Raw genomic sequence first — 25080 nt, 5'->3', positions numbered from 1 at the left:
AACCAATAATGTGACGAGCAGCTTGAGGCCTGTAGCCAATCAGCGGCCAGGACGCAGAGAGCACGCCGTTTCAAACGGTGTGTTGTGGTGAGAGAGGTTCCGCGGCGGTGGAAGGATTACCGGCGGGCTGTATAGAACAGGGAGGGAGCGGAGGCCGGCTTTGTGAAGAGTTACGCGGCGGGCGGAAAGATGCCGTCTCGGGTGGAGGACTATGACCTGCTGTACACAATAGGCTCCGGTTCGTATGGAAAGTGCCAGAAAATCCGCAGGAAAGCGGACGGGAAGGTGAGGGGGATGGAGGGGGGAGCGGGGACGGCTGTTCGGGGTTGGAATAGACCGGAGTGTCCGTTTGGGTTCCCAATACGTGCATTGGTGCTGAGTTGCTGTGGACACTAGGGGCGCTGTGACTGCTGTCTATTGGGGGAGACAATGTTATTGATAGGTGAAGAGCCATCCTCACCCAATCAGCCAAAACATTACGACCCGTGACAGGTGAAGGTATTTTTTATAGCACAATGCAGATTAAGTGGCACTGAAATGCATACTGATATGATTAGGTGGCACTGACAGATGCCATTGATAGGTGATGAGTGGCATTTATGGGCACTGATAGGTGGCATTGATGGGCAGGCACTGAAATGCCATGAGCAAAGGCTGCCTGTGATGGCCCATCTTGGTACTCCTTGCACTCGGCCACATAAAAGGAGCAAGCCATCTTGTTACACCCTGCTCAAACTATATGGACTCGGTGTAACAAAATTTCTGCTGCCTGCTTACTGCGGCCGAGTGCAGGGTGTACCAAGATGGGCGTCGGGATATCCAACCACCAACGTCAACACGGAGAGTAACTGCGGTTGCTCTGGGTTGCTTTATTTATCTCTCCCAGGTCTGGCATCAGGAGCTTTTGTGTGCGTACAAGTTCTCGCACAAATGGTCGTTACCGATACTAGTATCGGGACAACCCTAGCCGCAAGTGAACATGTTGTCCTTGAAGTTGATGACTTAAAAGCAGAAAAAAAGGCAAGTGTGAGGATTTGAGTGCCTTTGACAAAGGGCAGATTGTAATGACTAGATGACTGGGTTAGAGCATCTCCAAAACTGCAGCTCTTGTGATCTGTTCCTGGTCTGCAGTGGTCAGGAGTGATCAAAAGTGGTCTAAGGAAGGAAAACTGGTGATGGGGTCATGTGTGGGCAAGGCTCAGTGATGGGGAGGCTTCCCCATGTAGCCTGATCCAATACATAGGTTAACGCTGGTTCTTATAGAAAGGTGTCAGCACACAGAGCATTGCAGTTTGTTGTGTATGGAGCTGTGTAGCCGCAGACTGGTCAGGGTGCCCATGCTGACCTGTGCGTACAATGGGCAGGGGAGCCTCAGAACTGGACCACAGAGCAATAGAAGAAGGTGGTCTGGTCTGACGAATTTCAGAATGATTTGAGGAACACAACAAGTTTTGAGGTGTACCAAAAGTATCACCACATATATTATTATGTTTTGGTTTGGGCTACAGCACGGTCTCACATTGCCAGGCCATAATCGCGCTTCCTGCGGCATGCATCGGCATTGATCTTCCAGACACGGCTGATCACAGAACGGGGTAAAAGAACCAATCACAGCAGCTCTTTACCATGTGAACAGCTGTGTCCAATAACCAGCAAATCTTGTTTACGCTGCGATCAGCATTCTTCTCCTCACACTGACGGAGTGCAAGGAGAGCTGATAAGCGGCAATCCACACAGGGGACATCGAAACTGATAATCGGGACACTGGATGATCAGTGAAGGAGAATAGTTTCTTCATTTCTGTTATGAAAATTTAGTAAATGGGTACCATTATTTTTTTTTTTTTTCTTCAAACTATTTGTGTTTTGTCATTTTGTTTAGCAAAAAATAAATAAAATAAAACAGCAGTAATTAAATACCACCAAAAGAAAGCTCTAGCTGTGGTTAAAAAAAAGATAAAATTAGTGTACAGCGTTGCATGACTGCAATTGTCATTCAGCCCTGTTTCACATTGATGCAATTTGACATGTCAAATCTGCAGCAATGGCATTTGCGGTGCTGCACTGTTTCCCAAACTTAGTTTCTGTACTACTTTTGGCGATTTCGGGGTGCTTTTTCCATTGATGTCTGTACAGAAACCCGCACAGATGTCTCATAAATCAAGTCAGGACTGACCTGTGGGAATGAAATTGTGCGATTTCAGCTGAGCGCACACAACTTCATTCCTGCAGTCCGTGGGAACCTGGACTTAAAGTGTGACAGTGCTGAAAGCTGAAAATTGGCCTGGGCAGGGAGGGGGTGAAAGGCAAGTGATTAATCTTTAACCATTAAAGTACAATATATATTTACCACTTGCCTACTGGGCACTTTTACCTCCTTCCTGCCTAGGCCAATTTGTAGCTTTCCGAGCTTGCGCAGTTGCACCTCCTTGCACCCAAGATCTGCTGACCATGGGTGCAAATCTTTTCAGGTTCCCAAGAAAAGAAATACAAAAAATGTAGTGCACCGAAATGAAAATTCTAGACCAAATCCTAAATGGACAGTTTTTATATATCACTTTTTTATTTTTATTTTTTTTTCTGTCCATTCAGGTTTTGGTCCAGAATTTTCATTTCGGTGCACCACTACTAGGTAGGCTTTAGTTGGAAGTCTACATTAAATACAGTTGTGCTCATAAGTTTACATGGCAGAATTTATAAACATTTTTTGCCCATTTTTCAGAGACTTTTTTTCACTCATGGTTAGTGATTGGCTGAAGCTATTTATTATCAATCAACTGTTTACTCTCTTTAAATCATAATCCCAAATGACCTTGATCAAAAGTTCTTAATACCATTTATTGCCCCCTTTAACATCAATGACAGCTTGAAGTCTTTTGTGGTATTTGTGGATGAAGCTCTTTATCTTCTCAGATGGTAAAACTGCCCATTTCTCTTGGCAAAGCCTCCAGTTCCTGTAATTTCTTGTGCCGTCTTGCATGAACTGCACATTTTGAGATCTCCCCAGAGTGGGTCAATGATATTGAGGTCAGTAGACTGAGATGGCCACTCCAGAACCTTCACTTTATTCTTCTGTAGCCAATGACAGGTCGACTTGGCCTTGTGTTTTGGATCATTTTCATGTTGAAATGTCCAAGTATGTCCCATTTGCAGCTTACTGACTGATGAATACAAATGTTCCTCCAGTGTTTTTTTGACAACATACTGCATTCGTCTTGCCATCAATTTTGACCAAATTTCCTATGCCTTTTGCAGCTCACATATCCCCCAAAACATCAGCGATCTACCTCGGTACCTTTTCATCATAGGCCTCGTTGACTCCTCTCCAAATGTAGTGTTTATGGCAAAAAAGCTAAATTTCTCTAAGAGTCTTCAAGGATAGCCCATGAGATCTAGGGGCTCCTTCTACCAGGACAGGAAACATGTTAACTCCCTCCAGATAAAAGGGCTGCCCCATGTCAGTATTAGTGAGTGTGACGATGGGGTGGTATTGCTACCTTCTTCTTAGGTCCTAGAGTGGCACATCCATCTGGGGGAGTAGCTGTGGCTGCTGTCCCTGCTTCTCTGTGCATGGAGAAATGCATTCACCGCTGTGTTCGTCTGAGCTTCTACCCGCGAGCTGCATGGCAGCAGTCGGCTTGTTTTCGATGCTAAACAGCCTGGCGGGAGTGTGCAGTGGAAGAGAGGAAGCCACACGTGGAGGGGTGGAACTTTTGTTCCAAGCTGGCCCACAGGAAGTATGCGGCGTGGTCACTTCCAGGGCATGTGACATCATCAGCGGGGCGCTGGAGACACTAGTTTGCGGTTTCTGATCGGTGCGAACAGGGAGGCTGGCGTTTTTTAAAACGGTGAAGCCCTGCAGAGGCTGCGGACCACTATAGGGGTGGCATGGAATCCTCTGCAATACCCGCACAGGCAGCCTGAGCAGGCCCTAACACCAGCAGCTCACAGGTACGCCTGAAGTGTATTTAACTTGCTTGCACTTCTTGTGAGTGTTTTCCCCCTTGTAACCAGTAGTGACTAGTTGAAGGGGGCGCATTTTCCTTTTCTCCTGCATGGGGTGTTATAAGTTTGTGGCGCAAAACTTATTGGGGTAATTTGTTCTCTTGCAGGCCAAGACAAGGCCCAAGCGTAGCCACCAAAAAGGAAATGTGTGGTTTGCGGAAACAAATTTGAACTCCTCATGGAGCAAAGCAGTTTGTCGTGCCTAGTTAAGGATGACCCGGTTGTCTCCTGTCAGAAAATGCTGACTCCTGTTAGAGATGAGCTTATGTATATGTTTAGCTCATTTAAAACTCTAATTGACAAGGTTCAAGTCCCCTCAGAGAGTCCGTCTCCAGTTAGGACTTCAGCCGGTCCTAGTGCTCCACAGTAGAGTGCGGGGAGTGAAGACTCTGAGGCTGACTCCGGATCTGCCCATTCTTCTCCGGAAGAATCGGGTCAAATACAGGGCCCAGGGATAGAGAACACGCAAGGGGCTCGAGGCATAAGTTATTATTGGACGATCTAGATGACTTATTAAAGGCTATCTATACGACACTTGATATAGAAGAGTGGAAGGCACAATTGTCTAAACATGACCTTATGTACAAAGGTTTGCATATGAAAAAGGCTAGAAGGTTTTTCCTGTGCATAGTTCCTTTTCTTGATACTAACTGGAGTGGGAAAATCCAGAGAAAAAAACCTTTCTTTTCCGGTAACCTAAAAAGATTTCCATTTGAAGAGGACACAGAGCAACCATGGAACAAAAATTTTAAAAGGTTAGACGCACCTGTTTAAAAAAAATAAAAAAAAATAAATAAATAAAAATAACTCTGACCTAGCGTTTGTCGGTATGGGTGCGCTTGGGGATCCGATGGATGGATAGAGGAGAGATCCTTCTTCACAGAGCCTGGGACTCCGGCCATTGGGATTCTTAAACCAGCACTGGCCTCCACTTGTGTAGCCAAAATAATATAGACGTATGGTTGGCACACATACAAACTCATTTGTTGGCAGGTACCTCTAGAGAGCAGATTCTGAAATCTTTCCCTCTCCTCTTTCATGCAGTGGGGTTTTTGGCTGATTAAACATCCCTTGTAATAGGAATATGGCACGATCAGACATATTTACAGTGAGAGATGGGGTCAATAAGACCTGTTTTAAAAATAAATAAATAAAAAAAACGATCCTGGCTTCCTAGCCAAATCAGCGCCGTTAATTTGAATACAGAGGCCGGGCGTGACGTCATAACATCGCGCCCGGCCTCCGAACGATCATAGAGGCTCCAGGGATGATCTGGTCCCCTCCCGCCATCCGTAAGAACGATCAAGCGGCGGAACAGCCGCTATGATCGTTCTTATGGTGCAGGGAATCACCGGTTGAAAACGCTGATATCTGAATGATGTCTGTGGCCTCAGGCATCATTCAGATATAACCACCGAAAGCCCATGACATCAATAGACGTAGTATTGGCGCCAAGTGGTTAAAGATGATAACTATCAACACTTAACTGGACGACTTCCTAGTGGTGGCAGAGTTGTACCAAAAGTTATTAGCGGATCTCCAGACTGTACGGGACTTCCTTCAATCTCCTATACTGGTTAATAAACAAAGAATTCTTCCTTAATTCCAGCCCAGAAAGTGAGATCTGGGGTGCGAATTTTGTTCAGTAGACCAAAAAGCTTTTCTCCCACAGGAAAGGGTCTCAAAAATGATGCAAAGAATGCCAGCCTTACAGACCAATCAGCCGGTCTCACTGAGAGAGGTTTCAAGAGCAGTGGGTCTGATAACCTCTTTCTTTCCCGCAGTGCCATGGGCAAGATTTCGTCCACACCCATTACAGCTGTTTCTACTAAGGAAGTGGGATGGAGACGCAAGTTCCCTGGAATCAAGGGTCTTGTTAACCTCCAGGGTAAAAAGAAGCTTGTGGTAGATGACACACCTGCACCTAACAAGAGGTCACCCATGATCCATTCCTATATCCCAGAGAATCACAACGAATGCGAGTTCCTGAGGATGGGGAGCCCACCTCGGCAACACAATGGCACAGGGAGACTGGTCCTCAAGGGGCGCAAGAGCTTAATCGAATCAGAGAGAGCTTCTAGCGGTTCAGAGAGCCTTGCAGGCATTTCAGATGGAAGTCAGGGGTCACAATCTCCAAATTCTTTCCGCCAATATTGCTACGGTTGTGTACCTCAACAAACAGGGAGGTACGAGGAGTCGGATACTTCAATCTATCGCCCAGGAGATTTTATCATGGGCAGAAGGGAATCTAGCCTCAACTACAGCAGTGCATCTGAAGGGGACACAACTGTCTGGCAGATTATCTGATCATCTCAGCTGCTACTGGGTATGTCGAGGCAATTGGTCTCTGTTTGGGGGAAGAAGAAAAAAACTACATGGTGCAGCGCCAACACCACTTCTGTCATTCTCTGCCTCGATGTCTCAATCGCAAGAACATGTTCCTTTCTTGTGTTTTCTAATTTAAGTGATGGAATGTTCATCTGGTAATATCACCCATTATTTTTTTTATTTTATTTTTTTGTATGTTCTTTCTTTGTTGTACTTTTTACTATTATGTGTTAGACCCATTTTTCCTCTTCCACATACCCCTGAAGAAGGAGATCTATATATACTCTGAAATGTGTTGGGTGCAAGAGGATCATATTAGTCATGATGATACCATTTCAGTGGTAGCCCATCCAAACCCCCCCCCCCCCACACACATTTAGAATTACTCCCTAGGACACACTTAATTCCTTGATCGCCTCCTAGTGTTTAACCCTTTCCCTGCCAGTGTAATTTACACAGTAATCATGCATTTTTATAGCACTGATTGCTGTATAAATGGCAATGGTCCTAAAATAGTGTCAAGTGTCCGCTATGTCAGTCACGATAAAAATCGCAGATCATCGCCATTACTGATAAAAAATAAATAAAAATCACACCAAGCATATATTGATTGGTTTGCACAAAAAAAAAGTTAAAGCGTCTACAAAATAGGGCTTTTATGGCATTTTTGTTAAATATTTTGTTTTGTTTTTTTTTATTTATTTTTTAATAGAAATGCCATAAAAGCCCTATTTTGTAGACGCTTTAACTTTTTTTTTTGTGCAAACCAATCAATATATGCTTGGTGTGATTTTTTTTTTTTTTGTTTGTTTTTTTTTTTTCAAAATTGTCACCTTTTTGTATTTTTTTTTATTTATTATATTTTGTTTTTGTGTGTTTATAGCTCAAAAAATAAACTGCAGAGGTGATCAAATACCACCAAAAGAAAGCTCTATTTGCGGGGTGGTGTGGGGGGGGGGGGTTGTATGGATGAAATGTCGCAAATGTAAATTTTAAAGCGAAGCAGTGTAGTATCGCAAAAAAGTTTGTGTTATTCATATTCTCTGAATATGAATCTGCCAGGGTATGTGTAAACTTATGAGCACAATTGTAGTACATGTATGGTACAACATCAGATGTCCTGTGGAGATCCCTGCACACAATTGTGGAAAGGGTTAGGCAGGCCATAGATGTAGTTTTCTTAACCGTGACCAGGGATTGCAGGGAAACAACATTTCTGTGTCTACTGCTGTCTGTTCAACAGAAGCCAAACTAAAGCCTCATACACGCTATCAGTTTTTCTGCTGAGTTTTTCCTTCAGGTTTACCAAAACTATATAATATGAGGTCAAACCTTAGGAGTTTCAATGTGTATGCAATCAGGCAGGCCCTTCTACTACCGTATATACTCGAGTATAAGCCGAGATTTTCAGCCTCTTTTTTGAGGCTGAAAGTGCCCCCTCGGCTTATACTCGAGTCACCGCTGTCTGACTGCTCGATCAGCGTATCGAGCAGACAGACGGCGGACATTAAAATTCAAAAGCCGCGCCTCCTTCTCCGCCTCCGCCTGTGATAGGCGGAACACTGAATTTCCCAGCAGTCAGTGTTCCGCCTATCACGGACATCCGTTCATTCTCATACTACGGACGAGTATGAGAGGATGTCCGTGATAGGCGGAACACAGGCTGCTGGGAAATTGAGTGTTCCGCCTATCACAGGCGGAGGACGGAGGCGCAGCTTTTGAATCGTAGAATGGCCGCCGAGAAGAGCGGCGATCCATCGGCACGACACGGGACGGAGGAGGCACGGGACGGAGGAGGCACGGGACGGAGGAGGCACGGGACGGAGGAGGGAGGAGGCACGGGACGGAGGAGGCACGGGACGGAGGAGGCACGGGACGGAGGAGGCACGGGACGGAGGAGGCACGGGACGGAGGAGGCACGGGACGGAGGAGGCTCGGGACGACGGCGGCTCGGGACGGAGGCTTGGGACACAGGTAGGCTGGACACACACACAAGGCTGCACGGACACACACACACACACACACACACACACACACACACACACACACACACACACACACACACACACACACACACACACACACACACACACACACACACACACACACACAGGGATGGATGGATGGATACACACACACACAGGGATACACGAGTCAATAAGTTTTCCAGTTTTTTGGGGGTAAATTGGGGGCCTCGGCTTATATTCGGGTCGGCCTATACTCGAGTATATACGGTACATGGTTTTGGTAAACCTGAAGGAAAAACTCAGCAGAAAAACTGATAGTGTGTATGGGGCATAACAAACACTGCTTTATTAATAGACCCACTTTGTATTTTTGTTATACCCCCCTCTGCAGGTATTGGTATGGAAAGAGCTTGACTATGGCACAATGAGCGAGACCGAGAAGCAGATGCTGGTCTCCGAAGTCAACTTGTTACGGGAATTAAAACATCCAAATATTGTTCGTTACTATGACCGTATAATTGATCGGACTAATACAACTCTTTACATTGTGATGGAGTATTGTGAAGGAGGGGACCTAGCCAGCCTTATTGCTAAATGCACGAAGGAGAGGTATGTTTAACTTCATTTATGACATTGAGTACAGAACTTAAAGGAGACGTACAGCCAAAGCTTGTTTGGCTGTGTATCACAGGAGTGCTGTTCGTTCTGCTATATACTTTGTCCCCACCCCTATAGCTGTCATATGCTGACTAGTATCCTTGCATGTATTAACTATATACGATTTATCAGACTATGGAAGTGGTAGGATAAAACCATCAATGTTCAGAAAGTAAATTTAAAAAAATCTGATTTGGAGGCATCTGAAAAAGATTAACTAAAATAAAATGTTCAACTCTATTAAGGGGTTGGTGAGGAGTGGGCACTGAGCCCAAAGTTGGTCTTCAAAGCCTAACTCCAGCTTTGCTACCTACTTTAAATAGTTCTTTGGGGACAAGCTGGCCCAAACAAACTATTTCAATCACTAAGAAATACGCCCTTTGTCATCACTGCATAAACTGTATGTATTGTCAGCCAGAGGTGCAGCAAGCTCCTGTCTCTTTCCCAAGGAAGAAATCAAGTTAGGGCGAGTGTTGCTCAGCCATTCCTAGGAAGCCTTGAATTTTTAAGTTTGAATACAAGGCTTCCTTTGGCTGAGATGGAGATCGTGAAATATGCCCGCCCCAGTCAAAGGAAGGCTTTTTGTGAATGGCTGAGCAGTACTTGACCTGACTCGGTTTTGTTCAGGGCATGGGAGCCCCCATACTGCTGCCGGACCACAGTGCTTTATACAATATATAACTGATGCTACATCCAGTTTATGTAGCGCTGAGAGCAGCTGTGTTTCTTGGAAATGGAAATTGATATGGGTCAGCATGTATTAAAATATAGTGTAGTGCTAAAAAAGAAAGAAAAAGTGACTTTACGTATATCAATCAGTGATCACATAATGTTTAACCAGACATTAAACCCAAAATTATATAACATACAAAAAATACACCTTATGTGCATAATTCATTAGTGTAAAAAATATAGTGATAAAAAAAAGTCCAAAGGAAAAAAAGTCTCTTAGTAGATATTGATCCAATCAAAACATGAAGTAAAAATCACCGTCCACCTTCTTTATATGAGACTAACATGCAGACACCTTGTGGTATTCCCATCACCATTTACGATATCAGCTTACCAGATGTATTAGATCCAAGCGAATATACATTCGAAGGATCGCAAAGGCTTGTGCACTCGTATGCAAATTTTTCAAAGACAAACTCTCCAGGGAAGTTTCGGATCGGACTAATCCATTCCAGTACCCAAAACAATTGTCAAATCTTCAGCGATAAAATCCAACTCAAATTGTTGAACCCATACAAAGAGAAATGAGGGCCACAATAGTGTAATTCCGTTTAAGAGAAAATTTAATAAAAAAGGTAATGAACTTACATATGAACAAAGAATCAAGCGCTTATTCCATAAAAACACTGCTACAGTAGGAGTCCCGACGCGTTTCGTCCTCAAAAGACGTCATCTGGGGTGATGTGATATGGGTCAGCATGGCCAAAACAAACTAATCTGATGGCAAAGCTAGAGTTGGGCTTCAATCTGGGCGATAGGAAGACACTGAAGATTTAAATTAAGTGTTTTTTGGGTGTGGACCACCATCTTGCTCGCCATCTCGGCGATCTGCCCCCTCCAGTGAGCGCCTGAGAGGCACAGCAGAGAGCCGTTGACCGACACCTCAGAGCAGAGGGGGAGAATTAGGACGATCAGTGGTGCAGCATCAATCTAATGCTACATCCACCTAGATGAGTACAAAAAAAAACATTTTAAGTCCATACGTCTTTTTAAAATGTGTGGTTTTACAATCCTAAATTCTATTCTATGAATTCACACTTGTGTTAACTGCACCCATTTTATGTTGTCGTGTGTGTGGTTTATTTTTTTTTGTTTGTGTTTGTTTTTTTTTTTTTTTTTATATTCCAGGCAGTACCTAGAAGAAGACTTTATATTATGCGTTTTTGTTCAGCTTGCCTTGGCCTTAAAAGACTGCCACAAAAGGAGTGACGGGGGTCACACTGTTCTCCATAGAGACCTGAAACCAGCCAACATATTTCTAGATGCCAAGAGAAATGTGAAACTTGGAGACTTTGGGTTAGCTCGAATTTTACACCATGATACCAGTTTTGCTAAAACATTTGTTGGTACTCCTTACTACATGTCGCCTGTGAGTATTTCTTGCCTTGTATTCTGATCATGACCTTCACAGCACTTGTCATAACTTGTCAGGTACTGGAAATTAAAAATTCCATATGCTGCGTAGACCCATGTACACATTCAAGCAACGTCAAAAATATCACTATACAGCTTCAGAAACCTAAATCTACAGTTGAGCCAAGAGGAATGCAAAAACATTCTAAAGCTAGGTCTCATTTGCTCTGGCAAAGGGATAAAATCCTTCCTGAATCCTACAGGTAATTAGACACACAATGGAATAATGTTTTTTTAGAAAATAAGATTAGATGGTTGCTGTCGCAATACATGAACCATGCCTTTATTTGGACACAGCCACTGTACGGCCACCATTTACCACCCGGCTCCTTTGATAAATCAAGGGATGTCTGTAGAATGGTGCTGGTGAGGCCACCCACAAAGTGGAATTTTGTTTTTTTTCCCTGGGTCATCAGGAAATTTGGTCAGTGTCTCGCCAGCATAAAATTCAAGTGATGAGACAGCCCAGACTTCTTGGTCTTTTGATCACGTGATACATCCACAATATCTCTTCTCTCCATCCTTGAGTCTGCAGATCTATGTGTGTCTGATACTTTAGTCGGTAAACTCTGTGCAGAAGCAGTCGAACACATTCTTCACAGACAACACTCGCTGCTCCCTAGCAGTTTAAATTTGGCTACAAATACATATGTATTACTTCGGCTTGTTCAATTAATCTCTGACAATAAGCCCCGATTTCACGCCAAATGCGGCTTTGAAATCTTGCTACTTCAGCGCAATTTCATGTATGGCTTGCTGACATTTGTGTAACTTGATGCACAGATGTCAAGCAAGTTGCACGTGAAAATGCCAAAAATAGTTCAGGAACCTTCTCAAAATTGGTGCAAGTCTGAGTTGCACTGATATATGAATGGCTCCATAGCCAAAAATAAGGTGGGACTTGTCATGTGACGTAATCGCATGACGGGTCACACTATTGTGAATGGGGCCTAAAACCTAGAAGCTAATTGGTTACTATGCACAGCTGCACCCTCCCTTTCCCTCCAAACAGACAAATGCAAATCTTGCATACAATTTGGTGCACTTCCACAGGCTTGTCCTGGTATGTTAACTTCATGGGTGGTATTAATCTGCAGTCAGATTGATTCTTTGTTAGCCAAGCACTGGCATTACCAGGGAAGGTGACTTGGTGTAGGGAGATTTCTGCAGCATATTTGGCAAGTGCAGAATCAGTATGTGTATATTTACAATAATATGCAAAGTAGTTGGAGGGAGGCTTTAGAACAGCAAAGATGTTTTTATTACACATTTTATGTGAGCAGACTGCAGTTCCCCTTTAAAAACCAGCTCATTATTTAAGATCCCCAGGGGACAGTGCATAGGTTACATAAAAAAGTTTAAAAAGCTGAGACATTTGTATAAAATAACAAGTTTGAATAGGAAATGGAGACCATACCCCCACAAAATTGATGGGAGATGCCACCCATTTAAACGATGTAATGGGCCGGCTGATGCCTATTGCCTTATATAGCTTAAGGTAGGATTTTGTGGTAGTAATTTTCATAATGGAGTTTAAACTCCCGGTGTTCTACGACCACCAGGCCCAGAAGGACCCAAATATGGAATATTGACACTCCCCTGTGTTTTATAATAAAAAAACTTGAATGTCCCATTAGAACACATAGGGCTAACTAATCCCTTCTGGACAGAAAATACACATGAAGCATTTGGCCTTCCTTTCACATTGCCAACACTATAAATCCAAACCTATGTTCTTATTTGGCTCTATTGTACCACTTGAGGTTTTCAAAATATTTATTTAAATATCTTTACTGTAGCTGCAGACTCTTAATAAAGGGACACTTGCCTATCCAGGGCTCCAGCTCTGTCCTCAAACAGGCCAGTCTTTGGGGTCACTGGCATGTTTACCCCTTGTGGCTTTACACCTGGCTTCCCACTGCGCTTTGTGAATGGTCACGCAGCCTCCAGGTACCTGTGATGTGTCTTGGAGGGGCAAACATCTGCTTGAATTGTCTAGGTGATTGGATTGGGTACCTATCAAAACTAGATAGCCGCTCCCCAAACAGTGTCCAGAAATGAGGGAGTTCTGTTTTTTAAGCTTTACCTCAATGCTGTGTGAAATTTTAATCTATTGAAGTGTATCCTCCTTTTTTTCTAGGAGCAGATGAATAGAATGTCTTATAATGAGAAGTCTGATATATGGTCGTTGGGCTGTCTTCTCTATGAACTGTGTGCTCTTTCGTAAGTAATATTTGGGAGAAGCTTAGATTTATGCTATAAACTTATACAGTGCGTCCTTGATTAGTATTAGTACTGAATACACAATGATCACCTCTTTTCTTTACTTTGTTAAGCTGACAAGTCTTCACATTTTAATTCTGTGTACTGCCAAGGAGATGGCATTGGGTATCTTTTACTATGGACTGAACAGATAACGATTTTCTGGCAGAGCAAAGCTTTTGTGCTAAGTTTCAAATGGCAGACGGGTATCTAATGTAACCTGCCTTTTTTTTTTCTTTCCCCCTTAGGCCACCGTTTACAGCTTATAATCAGAAAGAGTTGGCAGAAAAGATAAAAATAGGAAAGTTTCGACGAATTCCTTACCGCTATTCAGAAGAACTGAACCAAATTATTACACAGATGTTAAACCTGAAGGTGAGTTCTGTCAAGTTTTGCAGGAAACCACAAACCACAGGATGAAGACCAATATAGTAACACCATGGGATTGATGGTGCAATGGGGCCTTCGGCTCAATAGTAAGCGGTGCTCATTTTTTACTGAAATAAACGACAAGATTAATAAAGTGTCAGAAGTTCAGTACTTTAGAGCAGAATGAAACCAGTATCTGCCTGGATCTACACAGAGATCTAATTTTGAAGATTGTAATTTTGCTGTAAGCCCATTTTATTCTAAATGCAATTTTTTTTTTATTTTTATTTTTTTTAACCACTTTCCACCTGTGTTCTAGCCGAAAGATGCCTACAGCATTGGTTTACTTTGCCGGGAGGTCATTATATGCTGTCCTCCCATGATTGCACTCACAGCGGCCATTTACCATGTGATCAGCTCTGTCCAATGACAGCTGATCGTGGATGTAAACAAGCCGCTTATCCGCTTTTCTTTCCTCATGCTGACAGTGTGAGGAAAGGAGAAAAGAGCCAATAACCAGCTTGTGTTAACGAGACACCTACACTGATAATCAAGGCACTGATTATCAGTGTCCTGATTATCAATGCAGCCGCATCAGTGAAGAAGAAAAATTACCTGTTTGCTAAATATATGACAAAAACTATTAAATGGTGTGTGTTTTTTTTTTTTTTTCCTCCTTTTTAAAATGTTTGGTCTTTTTTTTCGTTTATCAAAAAACAAACCCAGTGGTTAGAGTTGCAACCCCCCCCCCCCCCCCATCTTAATCCGGCATTTCCACAGTTTGAGTGGAGATGTGAACCATCTCCATATAGAATAACTGAGTAACTGCGTTTTTTGTTTTGTTTTTCCCACTCCAGCCTTTTGTAGCTTCACGCTTCAAGCTTCAAAACGCTCAGATGTGAATGGGGCCTTAGGAGCATTTGGGCATTTTTTTTTTTTTTTCCCCCAACTTCTCCTGAACTCCCCTCTGTTATCAGTACATGTACACAGGTTCGTTTATAGTCGTTTCTAGGCAGTTGAGTTTAGAGGCTTTTTATTTTTTTTACGCAAAAAAAAATGGGTTCAGATGCTGAGTTTAAGGGCATTCCAAGCGCGGTAACTCACGCTTAGCCACATTTTTGTTTTACATGCGTTTTTCATTTTTGGCCATTTAAAAAATAAATAAAAATAAATGCTTCTAAATGCAAACACGGCAAAACAGATTAATATCTGTCAAGTTAAATTCTGCTATTAGTCTATTGGGTATATTCTGTTAGCACAACTGCAGCTTGCGTGCACTAGTAGGGTCCTGGGTGTACCTTCTCTTCTAGAGCCTCTTGTCTGGTGTATTGATCTATTGCTGTCATACAGTTGAGGGAATGACAAAGTTGTAACCTGGCGGAAGTACACAAGTAGCAGTTTACTCATTTTAATATTGCTAAAAAGAAGCACCATGATATACATGGATAAATGGTCTGTACTGCCCTATGCTATATCTAAAAATTGTTGCATATATTTATATCTTACTGTAGCATTAATGTGAATTGTCCAGCCTGGCATCACATGCTTAGTTTAACCATTTCAGACCTGGAAGGATTTACCCCCTTCCTAACCAAGGCTTTTTTTGCGATACGGCACTGCGTCGCTTTAACTGACAATTGCGCAGTCGTGCGACATTGTACCCAAACAAAATAGACGTCGTGTTTTATTTATTTTTTTATTTTTTCTCTCCACAAATAGAGCTTTCTTTTGGTGGTATTCGATCACCTCTGGGTTTTTATTTTTTGCACTATAAACAAAAAAGAGTGAACACTGAGTCTGCGAGCACGCTCCCAATGACTGAGTAACGTATGGGTACGTGATTTTGCGCACCCATGCCACTTTGCTGACGTATATATCGGTGTGACCCAATCGCCAGGTGGTTAAAGACCTGCAGAGTCTTTCATTTGTACCAGATTATTTGTTGATGCTTGCTTTTAGGTCTTAAGTTTTGCATATGCTCTTGGAGACAGCTTTTAGAAGTTTCACATGGTGATTTGGTTTGTCAGGACTATTTAAGACCTTCCATTGAAGAGGTTCTGCAAACACCTCTGGTATCGCCCATTGTGGTGGAAGAACAAAACAGAATATCAGAAAGAAGAGTCAGGAAATCTGCAGAACAGGAGCAGGCGCACCATCCAGACCCCACATTGTCTGAGCTCAGGCTAAAGGAACAGCAATTGGTGGCACGGGAAAAGGCTTTGAAGGAGAGAGAGGACCGACTTGAGCGTAAGTTCATGGTCCCTGAAAAAGAAAACTTATTGGTTTTGTGTTTGTCCCCTTGTGCCTTAAGTTGTGTGAACCTGAGGGACTTGCTGTCAGTTTATAGAAGAGTGTGGACTTTACATACAGTGGCTTGAAAAAATATTCATACCCCTTGAAATTTCCCACATTTTGTCATGTTGCAACCAAAAACGTAAATGGATTTTATTGGAATTTTATGTGATAGACCAACACAAAGTGGCGCATAATTGTGAAGTGGAAGGAAAACGATAAATGGTTTTCAATTATTTTTTTTTATTTTTTTTTTTTTACAAATATCTGAAAAGTGTGGCATGCATTTGTATTCAGTCAATACTTTGTAGAACCACCTTTCGCTGCAAGTCTTTTTGGGCACGTCTCTACCAGCTTTGCACATCTAGAGTGAATTTTTTTTGCATTATTTGTAAAATAGCTCAAGCTCAAGATTGGATGGTGGGCATCTGTGAACAGCAATTTTAAAGTTTTGCCAGTGCCACAGATTCTCAGTTGGATTTAGGTCTAGATTTTGCCTGGGCCATTCTAACAAGTGAATATGCTTTTGATCTAAACCATTCCATTGAAGACTCTAACAGGTTTTCTTCTAAGATTGCCCTGTATTTGATTCTTCCATCTTCCCATCAACTCTGACCAGCTCCCCCATCCCTGCTGAAGAAAAGCATCCCTACAACATGATTCTGCCACCACCATGTTTCACGATGAGGATGGTGTGTTTAGGGTTATGTGCAGTGTTTTGTTTTCCACCACACACAGCGTTTTTTTTCTTTTAGGCCAAAAAAGTAAAGGTTTTTGTCTCATTTGACCAGAGCACCTTCTTCCAAATGTTTGCTGTGTCCCCCACATGGCTTCTTGCAAACGGGACTTATGGCTTTCTTCTTGCCACTCTTCCATAAAGGCCAGATTTGTGGAGTGCACGACTAATAGTTGTCCTGTGAACAGTTTCTTTCACCTGAGCTGTGGCTCTCTGTAGCTCCTCCAGAGTTACCATGGGCCTCATGGCTGCTTCTCTGACTAATGCTCTCCTTTCCTGGCCTGTCAGTTTAGATGGATGGCCATGTCTTGGTAGGTTTGCAGTTGTACCATACTCTTTCCATTTTCAGTTGATGGATTGAACCGTGCTCTGTGAGATCAATGCTCGGAACCTCTGAAAGAGGTTGTAAAGCCAGAAGTTTTTTTATCTTAATGCATTAAGATAAGAAAAACTTTTTTGTGTGTAGCAGCCTCCACAGCACCCTCCCCCCCCCCCCCCCCAATTATTATAATAAGTGGTGCCATTTGCTCCAGCGACAGTCGGGAGAGGGGGGCCAGGTCAGGGTTCCGTGTCTGAATAGAAACACAGTGCTATGGCGCAATGGGAGGGGCCAGGGGCAGCAAAGAGGGACTCGAGAAGAGGAGGATCTGGGCTGCTCAGTGCAAAACGGAACAGCCCGGATGTTTAATTTAAAAAAGAGATTTTACAATCGCTTCAGTGCTTCATAGAACAGCTGTATTTATACTGAGATTAAAGTACACACAGGTGGACTCTATTTAACAAATAGGTGACTTCTGAAGGCAATTGGTTCCACTAGATTTTAGTTAGGGGTATCAGAGTAAAGGGGACTGAATACAAATGCACGCCACGCTTTTTCAGATATTTTATATTTCCTTCCACTTCACACTTATGTGGTGCTACTTTGGCCTATCGCATAAAATCTCAATAAAATACTTCTAAGCTTTTGGTTGTAACATGACAGTGTGGAAAATTTCAAGGTGTATGAATACTTTTGCCAGTCACTGTATAGGAGAGGCACATGGTGTCCTGTTTCCTAGGCAATTGCAGAGTACTAAAAAAAATAAAATTAATTTTAATTGCTGTAAATTTCAATTTGGATTTTGTGCCTCAGCCATTGCTTCTAGAGTTGGAAGGATATAGTCTGAATCTTCTCCTAGCTATAACCCTGAATGGAATTTCCTAACTCTTCACTGCACCATATCATATCATTTTATTTCCTACTTGTTGCATTTTTCTTCTCTTCCGTTTTCACATTTTTTTTTTTTTTTTTTTTTTTGTCAGCCTTGCCATGCCCCTAGAGCCTCTTCCTTTTTTCACTTTACTGATCAGCCTTGGCAACCAGTAATACTTTGGTAGTCCCTCTCTATAACAGAGATAGATACTGGATCTGCCCTGGAATGAGCTGCCAGTCAATCATTTTGCAGTACAGTGACCCCCCAACTTCCAGTCCATCTTGGGTACTCTGAAAACCTTTTCAAACGCTCACCATTTGACAGAAGCAAAATTAAAGAAACTGCATAAGAAATCCTAATGTTGAGTATATAAGCACATAAAATGTGTAAGCATATAGTTGACATACTCTTTCTATGTAATCAAAACGGCTCTCTCATAATTTTCATTTCTTTCAGAACGAGAAAGAGAGTTGTGTGTACGGGAGAGGCTAGCAGAAGATAAACTTTCAAGGTAGGTTTATGTGCTAAAATTTGTAAAACCTAAACCTTGTGTAGATTTAATAAGGTGACTTGAAGTGGAACCGGTAAGGTGCTGTATGTTTGTTATATACTAGAGGTAGAGTATGTTGTCTGTAATTCTGGGAGCAGCATTGTGGTTGGGTTTAGCCACATCACTGCTGAAGGTTTTAGCAATGTTGGCTGAGGTTAAGATTTATGCCCACTAACATTTTATCATTATTTTTTTTTTCAAATTTTAAAAGCAATAAGAGATTTGGGGGGTGGGGCTGATAAATTTTCAATGGCACTGTTATGCCTATGGTGCAACAAGTGAAGGGAAATCTCCAACATGTCAATGCAAGTTGCCAAAAAATTGATAGACATGACAGCAGTGTAATGAATTTTGACACTACTCTTTCCATCTCTACAGGGCTGAAAACTTGATGAAGAACTTTAACTTGCTGAAAGAGCAGCGTATCTATGGAGCTGCTAACGAAAATGGGATAGGTACGAGAGCCAACAGGAAGCCTCTGGAAGCTTTATCAGATTGGCAGAACTACTAGTAACAATGTTTTTATAACTGTATATCATGATTTTTTTTATTTTTATTATTTAATGGTTCAGATTGTGTATATTAATAAATGACTTTTTTATTTGGTTTATTTTATGACATTTATGCTGGGCTAAAGTAATTAACAAAGTTATAGCTGTTCTGTCTTGCATTAAACCATGGCTTTTCTGGACTAAAACCGAGCATTATATACACCCCCCCCCTCCCCCACCCCCTTTCTGATGTTGCCACTAATTTACTAATCCAGAACAAGTAGGAAGACTGAACTTTTTTTTGTCTTGAATTATTGGTTTGGGTTCAAGTAGTAGTTAGCATGCCAACCAGGAACACTGTTAATGTTGTAGGGTAGGTTTTTATGGCTTGGTGTTATCCTGACATTTGGTTACTGATTGCACAAAAAAAGACAAATGTTCTTAACCTTCTGCACACCATCATAGCAGTAAAAAAATTTTTTTGTAAATGTTTGCTTTTGAAGATATTTTAACGCTGGGCTTCAATCGAAAGAATTTTTCAAATTCTGGCTGCTATTGCAGTCATGCACTAAGCCACTAGAAACTGACCAAGGAGTGTGACTAGAAAAGGGGAGAGAGCCTTGACCCTGACTGAAAAGGCGAAAGGTGTCAGACTTCTATTTTGAATGGATTGCAAGCTATTGCTTGGTGGGTCTTTTTACAGATCAAGAGTGGCCACACACGTAGGGGTGAACTGCAGTAGCTAGTAAAAAAAAAAAAAAATCACTCTCTTCATTAAGTTTGAGGCCTAGGTTCACACTGCCGTTCTGAGTGGCCCACAGCGGGGGTCCGGTTCGCTCCTGTTCATCGGTTTTCAGATCTAATTTTGGGCTGAGTTCGGACCTGAAACAGACAGACTCCATGTGCAACCCCCACCCATTCAAATAATAAAGTGTATGTATAGAGAACTGTTTTTGATGGCATTGGGGACTGGTTGTATCATCTTTGGAAGATTTCCTTTCACCCCCTGTCCTGGTGTTGCTATAGAAACTTAAAGGCAATCTCTACAAAGTGAAGGGTGTTCCCCTTTTAAAACTTTTAACTCTTTGTTGCCAATAGTCGCCAGGACAACTTAAGAGGGGGACACAATGCCAAATTTTGCCAGTGGTTCTAACCTTTCCACAACTGAAGCAAAACATTTGGCTGTACATAAACTTTAAAAAAAATAAAAATCTTCATAAATGGGAAAATCTGAACTGCATGAGGTAATCCCGGTTTTGTTTTACTGACCTGTATTTTAGCTAAAACTGTATATATATTTAAACTTCATCATTACTTCTTCCTTGCTTTTTCAGATCTTGTATCTTCCATAAGAAGTAAGAAAAATGCCCCCTTTGGCACTGAAAGTAAAGAAAACCGTAGTGGGGGCAAACCTCCCAGAACCCAGGACAAGTGTACAGAGTTAAAGCAGCGGCTGCAAGCTGCCAATGTGCGTGCCCAGGCCCTCTGTGAACTGGAGAAGAACTATCAGCTAAAAAGCCGGCAAATACTTGGAATGCGATGAGATACTGTACATTTTGAGAAAACTGGATACTATTTTTTTTTATAGCGGGTTCATTCTTACAAGTTATTTTTCTAATTTAATTTATACATGTTTGAATGGTTATGTCAGTTGCACATACTAATTGGTTAGTTAAAAGGTGTGTCCTGAAGATGAAGATTCTGTAGTGAATACAGAAAGTGGTGTGTGTTGTTTCTATCCCCTCCCCCTTAGGACGGAACCAAAATTTTTTTTTAGAATTGTAAGCGGTTGTTTTTACATAATATGCTTAAGTTCACACTAGTGCTGCCCAAAAATCCTGCATCTGCTATAACATCATTTTTGTTCAGAGAACAAGATTTATCACAAAACTGTACTGAAAACACATACGTATGTTTTCACCCACTACTGTTGATAAAAATTTCACCAGATAATCACCAAAAGCACCTTTTTAAAAATTGTACTGCACCATGTGGCATTGATCTGAACACGCACCATAGAGCATGTGATTTCCATTGTTGAGCATGGCAGATGCACCCCCATCGCACTAGTGTGAGCAGGGGCCTAAGGTTTGCCTGCTTGGAGTTTTCAGTCTTCAGTGTCTTATGAATATACGAGAGTGTATGTGATGTGTCTTGGAATGTAAATTTGCAAATTAGACCGAATTTTATTTATAACCGGTTTCTTGTTTATTTGCTACATACAAAATTTGTGACCTTATTTGTTTTAGCTTTTATCGACACCTATTTTAAGAGACTTGAGATCCCCCCCCCCCCCATGTGTTTGTTGCTGTTATCCTCTTATGGGGAGTGAAAGTTACAAAAGAAAACAAGCTTGGGTTTTGTTTTGCTTTTTCTGTTTTTTTTTTATATATTTTGTTTTATATATACACCTACCTACCTACCTATTTGGCAAGCTACACCATAAGCTCTTGGTAGCGTGAAGATTCTGAAGAACAGAGCCAAGTCTATGGATAATGCAGCTTTTACCATCCTTTTGTGTATGAATGGTGATAATGTAATAGAAAGGTTAGCAATGGAATTGTGACTAGAAACAGCTACCCAATGATGGTTTCCAACTCTTTAATGTAAGCATGAGCAGTTGGCTTTAACACCCCCCCCCCCCCCCCCCCCCCCCAAAAAAAGGGTCTCCTGTGGATGCAATTAGTTTCTAATGCCAAAGGTATCCTTTAAATTAAGCCTAGGTCAGTTTTTCGCAACATTTTTTTCAGTCAAGGCACCCTTTAAAATTATGCACAATCTCAAGGAACCCCATTAGAAAATGTAAAAGGCAAAACGTTTTTCATAACGTGCAACATCCACAACTGTAGGACATGTGTTGGATGTGATTTATGCTTCCAAGGCAAATACACCATTATATGGTACTGAATAGTTTGCCAATGTTTCTCTTTTCCCTTACTCAGCTGTGACCTTAGTGCTGATGGAGAGGTGCAAACAAGGATACTATGCAGGCACCTGACATTCCCCTTATCAACTGATGATGTCGTTGGTTGTTAGAATGCCAGTGCATGGAAGGTTGTAATGGTGTACACTAGGGATATGCAATTCGTGGACCTCCAGCTGTTGCAGAACTACAAGTCCCATGAGGAATAGCAAGACTGACAGCCACAAGCATGACACTCCAGAGGCATGATGGGACTTGTAGTTTTGCAACAGCTGGAGGTCCGCTAATTGCATATCTCTGGTGTACACTGATAGCCTGTGGCTTTGTGTAACTCAAAAGCAGGCTTGATTACAAATTTTGGGCACGTTTTTGGCATTTTTTTCAGAGCTCCCCCCTGAAGAAACCTGAGGGCACCCTGGTTGCAAGTCTGGCCTAGACTATGCACATTAAACTTTTATTTTTCCATAAAACAAATGTTACAAAACATTAAGATTGGGTTCACACTTAGAGTGGATGTGGCACACAGCAGGTGTCTGGTGCATCCCTATTCTCCATTTCAGGGAGGAATTGGGCCCGACTTTTTATTGAATTCAGACCTGAAATGGTGCCAAAGACGCACAGGACCCCTGTGCAATGCTCTCTATGGCTGCCATTGAGATATGTGAACAGGCTCCACTGCACACCGGTCAGTTTCCTGTCATGCAAATTGGATACGGTAAAACTGCATCCAATATGCACTAGTGTGTGAACACAGCCTTAGAGTAGCCTTAAAAAGTACCCAACGGCATTTAAGCATATTGTGAACAAAATAACTTTTTCCAAAACTTTGTTCTCTCTAGCAGTGTACAATCCAATATACATAATACTGTATCTAAGGGAGAATAAAATTCTATGCAGTATGTGACATTAAAGAAGTATGGTTGAATTCCATAATATTAAGCAAAGAGAAAAAGATCAAGCTTTTTCACGTCATAGAGATACAAATTGCATATATGTGCTCTGACAACTGTAGTAATTGGGTGCAATAAAGAGGGTTACAGTGACAGTCGGAGAAAAGGGGGTAAAGAGAAGGAGATTACCTTTCTGGGTGTCCATCTCTAGTGCCACCTCACCTTATGTTTTCAGGGAGAAGATTGTATGTAAATTATCTAAGGATTCCACACTCTCTCAGACTTTGTGTATCCTTCAGTACATTAACCATTTTTTCAATAAAGTGATACTAAAGTCTCTTATGTTTAAAGAAAAAAAAAAAAAACATTCTCCTTACCTGCTCTGTGCAGTGGTTTTGCACAGAGCAGCCCAGATCCTCTTCTTCTTGGATCCCTCGCTGGTGCTCCTGGCCCTCCTGTCAAGTGCCCCCTCAGCAAGCAACTTACTATGGGGGCAACTGAGCCAAACCACAGCTCTTTGTGTCCATGCAGATAACAGAGCTGCGGTTCGGCCCCCTCCCTCTCCTCATTGGCTTAATGACTTTGACAGCAGCGGAAGCCATAGGCACTGCTGCTGTGTCTCAGTCAATCAGCAGGGAGAGTCCCGGACGGCCAAGGCACTCGTGCATATTGATGAGGCTCAGGTAAATATTAGGGGGGCTGCTGCACAATGAAGGTTTTTTTTATCTTCGTGCATAATGAATGAAGATGAAAAAACCTGCCTTTAGAATCACTTTAAGGCCTCATGCCCATGGGTGTTTAAAAAAACGCTCTGTAAAGCTAGTACCGATGCCAGAAAAAAAAACGGTGTTAAAGATGCGTTTTTATCCGCATTTTGCATTTAACCACGCTAGCTTTCAGCTGCGTTTCTCTGTCTCTATTCAAATTCAGTGGTTCCCTATGGGGGCCCATTGATTTGAATAGAGGTTGCATCAAGATGCTTGAACTTGTGTGCTGAGAATCTTGAAGGGGAACCCTGCCAAGATCCATACCAGACCCTTATCCAAGCTTGCAGCCTGGCAGGTTAGGAAGGGGGGGGAGACAAGTGAGCTTGGATAAGGGTCTGGTATGGATCTTGGGGGGGGGGGGCCTCATGTAATATTTTCTCCTTCAAGATTCTCAGCACACACCCGGATCATCTTGATCCGACTTCTATTCATATCAATGGGCTACCATAGGGAACCATTGCTTTCGAATGGAGACAGGGAAATGCCGCACGAGGCTTAACACTGTGTATAGAGGCGTTTTTAAGCTGTGAAAAACTTTCCTAAAAGTGGCCTAAGCATCCGCTTATGTTTCATAAAAGATAAATCTATTGCTGGACTCTTCCATGCCTTTGCAATTGCAATTTAAGCCACAGGAACATATAATAAATTAATGTTTGAGTAGGCCTGGAAATATTGTCAATGGGTTCATTTAATAGGTCTACTGTTACCATTGTGTAGTCATGGGGATGGAAGGATAGAGGAATATTGGGGAGTAAAAAGTCAAGAATGGGTATGTGACAATGGCTGAGGAAGGGTGTTGGATATTTGGGTTGGGGATGAGGTTCAGATTCACTCTTTTCTCATTGGTATGGAGGTTAAATTTCAAAGTGTTTGAAATTATGTTCCTGGTATCCAGGAGGGGGGTAAAAAAAAAAGCAGGCTTTTAGCTGCAGCAATGGGGTCAGTCCATATAGCTATCAGGTTGATTGTGGGGAAATGCCAGCATTTGTGTGCCCATGACAGTGTCATAAAGTTATATATTGAGGGCAATCTCCACCACAGCTGCAGAATGGTACGTCTCTCCCTCCCACATCTCCAGCAGGCCTTCAAAGTGGAGGGGAAGATCTGATGTATTGTAAGGCTGGATTTACACCTGTGCTTTTTGCATTTTGCACTATAGAATGTGTTCTATAGGAAACCATGTTAAATGGACTGTAGTGCAAAATGCAAAAAGCACTAAAACTGCCTAGCTGTGAATCTAGCCTAAGGGCATTGCTACCAGCATGTTAAGATTTTATAACTCTTCCTAGGCCGCGGATGCTACACTGATCTTGTGTTAGAATGGATGCTTTTTCTACATCCTCCAAGAAGCTACAGCCCAAGGCTTTTGGTATCACAGCCAGCACCCCAGAAGGGGGAGTGGGTTTGAGGTAAAATTGGTGAATAGCCGTGGTTAGTTTTTGTGCATTGCATTGATTTATTTATTTACTATAGGTACTTATGCAGTCCTTTACATATCTATTGTAT

The 25080-nt window shown here is 42.2% G+C and overlaps 1 protein-coding gene across 2 annotated transcripts; it reads left to right on the top strand.

The window, feature by feature from the left end:
• On the top strand, window positions 1-21190 carry NEK2 (NIMA related kinase 2). 2 transcript variants are annotated; one of them, XM_077485735.1, is made up of 9 exons: window positions 1-238; window positions 8691-8908; window positions 10817-11057; window positions 13242-13324; window positions 13612-13738; window positions 15760-15979; window positions 18410-18464; window positions 18882-18958; window positions 20329-21190. In XM_077485735.1, exons 2-9 carry the CDS (start codon window positions 8724-8726, stop codon window positions 20535-20537), a joined length of 1197 nt encoding a protein of 398 aa, XP_077341861.1. In that variant the 5' UTR covers window positions 1-238; window positions 8691-8723; the 3' UTR covers window positions 20538-21190. The 2 variants fall into 2 exon arrangements, with proteins under 2 accessions (XP_077341861.1, XP_077341860.1); XM_077485734.1 differs by having other exon boundaries at window positions 2-285.
• Window positions 21191-25080: the final 3890 nt, after the last annotated feature.

Source organism: Lithobates pipiens, unplaced genomic scaffold, assembly GCF_037356315.1.
Source record: "Lithobates pipiens isolate NorthernLeopardFrog02 unplaced genomic scaffold, aLitPip1_a1.2 Scaffold_18, whole genome shotgun sequence".
In the NCBI taxonomy this organism is placed as follows: domain Eukaryota; kingdom Metazoa; phylum Chordata; class Amphibia; order Anura; family Ranidae; genus Lithobates; species Lithobates pipiens.
Note: the sequence above shows the minus strand (reverse complement) of the source record. Positions and strands in the feature narration are given on the sequence as shown.

Bases quoted from the DNA above. Each gene is read 5' to 3' on its own strand.
- NEK2 (XM_077485734.1), top strand. From the start codon at position 190: ATGCCGTCTCGGGTGGAGGACTATGACCTGCTGTACACAATAGGCTCC. The intron at 286-8,690 runs GTGAGGGGGATG...CCCCCTCTGCAG, and splicing joins GCAGGAAAGCGGACGGGAAG to GTATTGGTATGGAAAGAGCT. The intron at 18,465-18,881 runs GTAGGTTTATGT...CCATCTCTACAG, and splicing joins GCAGAAGATAAACTTTCAAG to GGCTGAAAACTTGATGAAGA.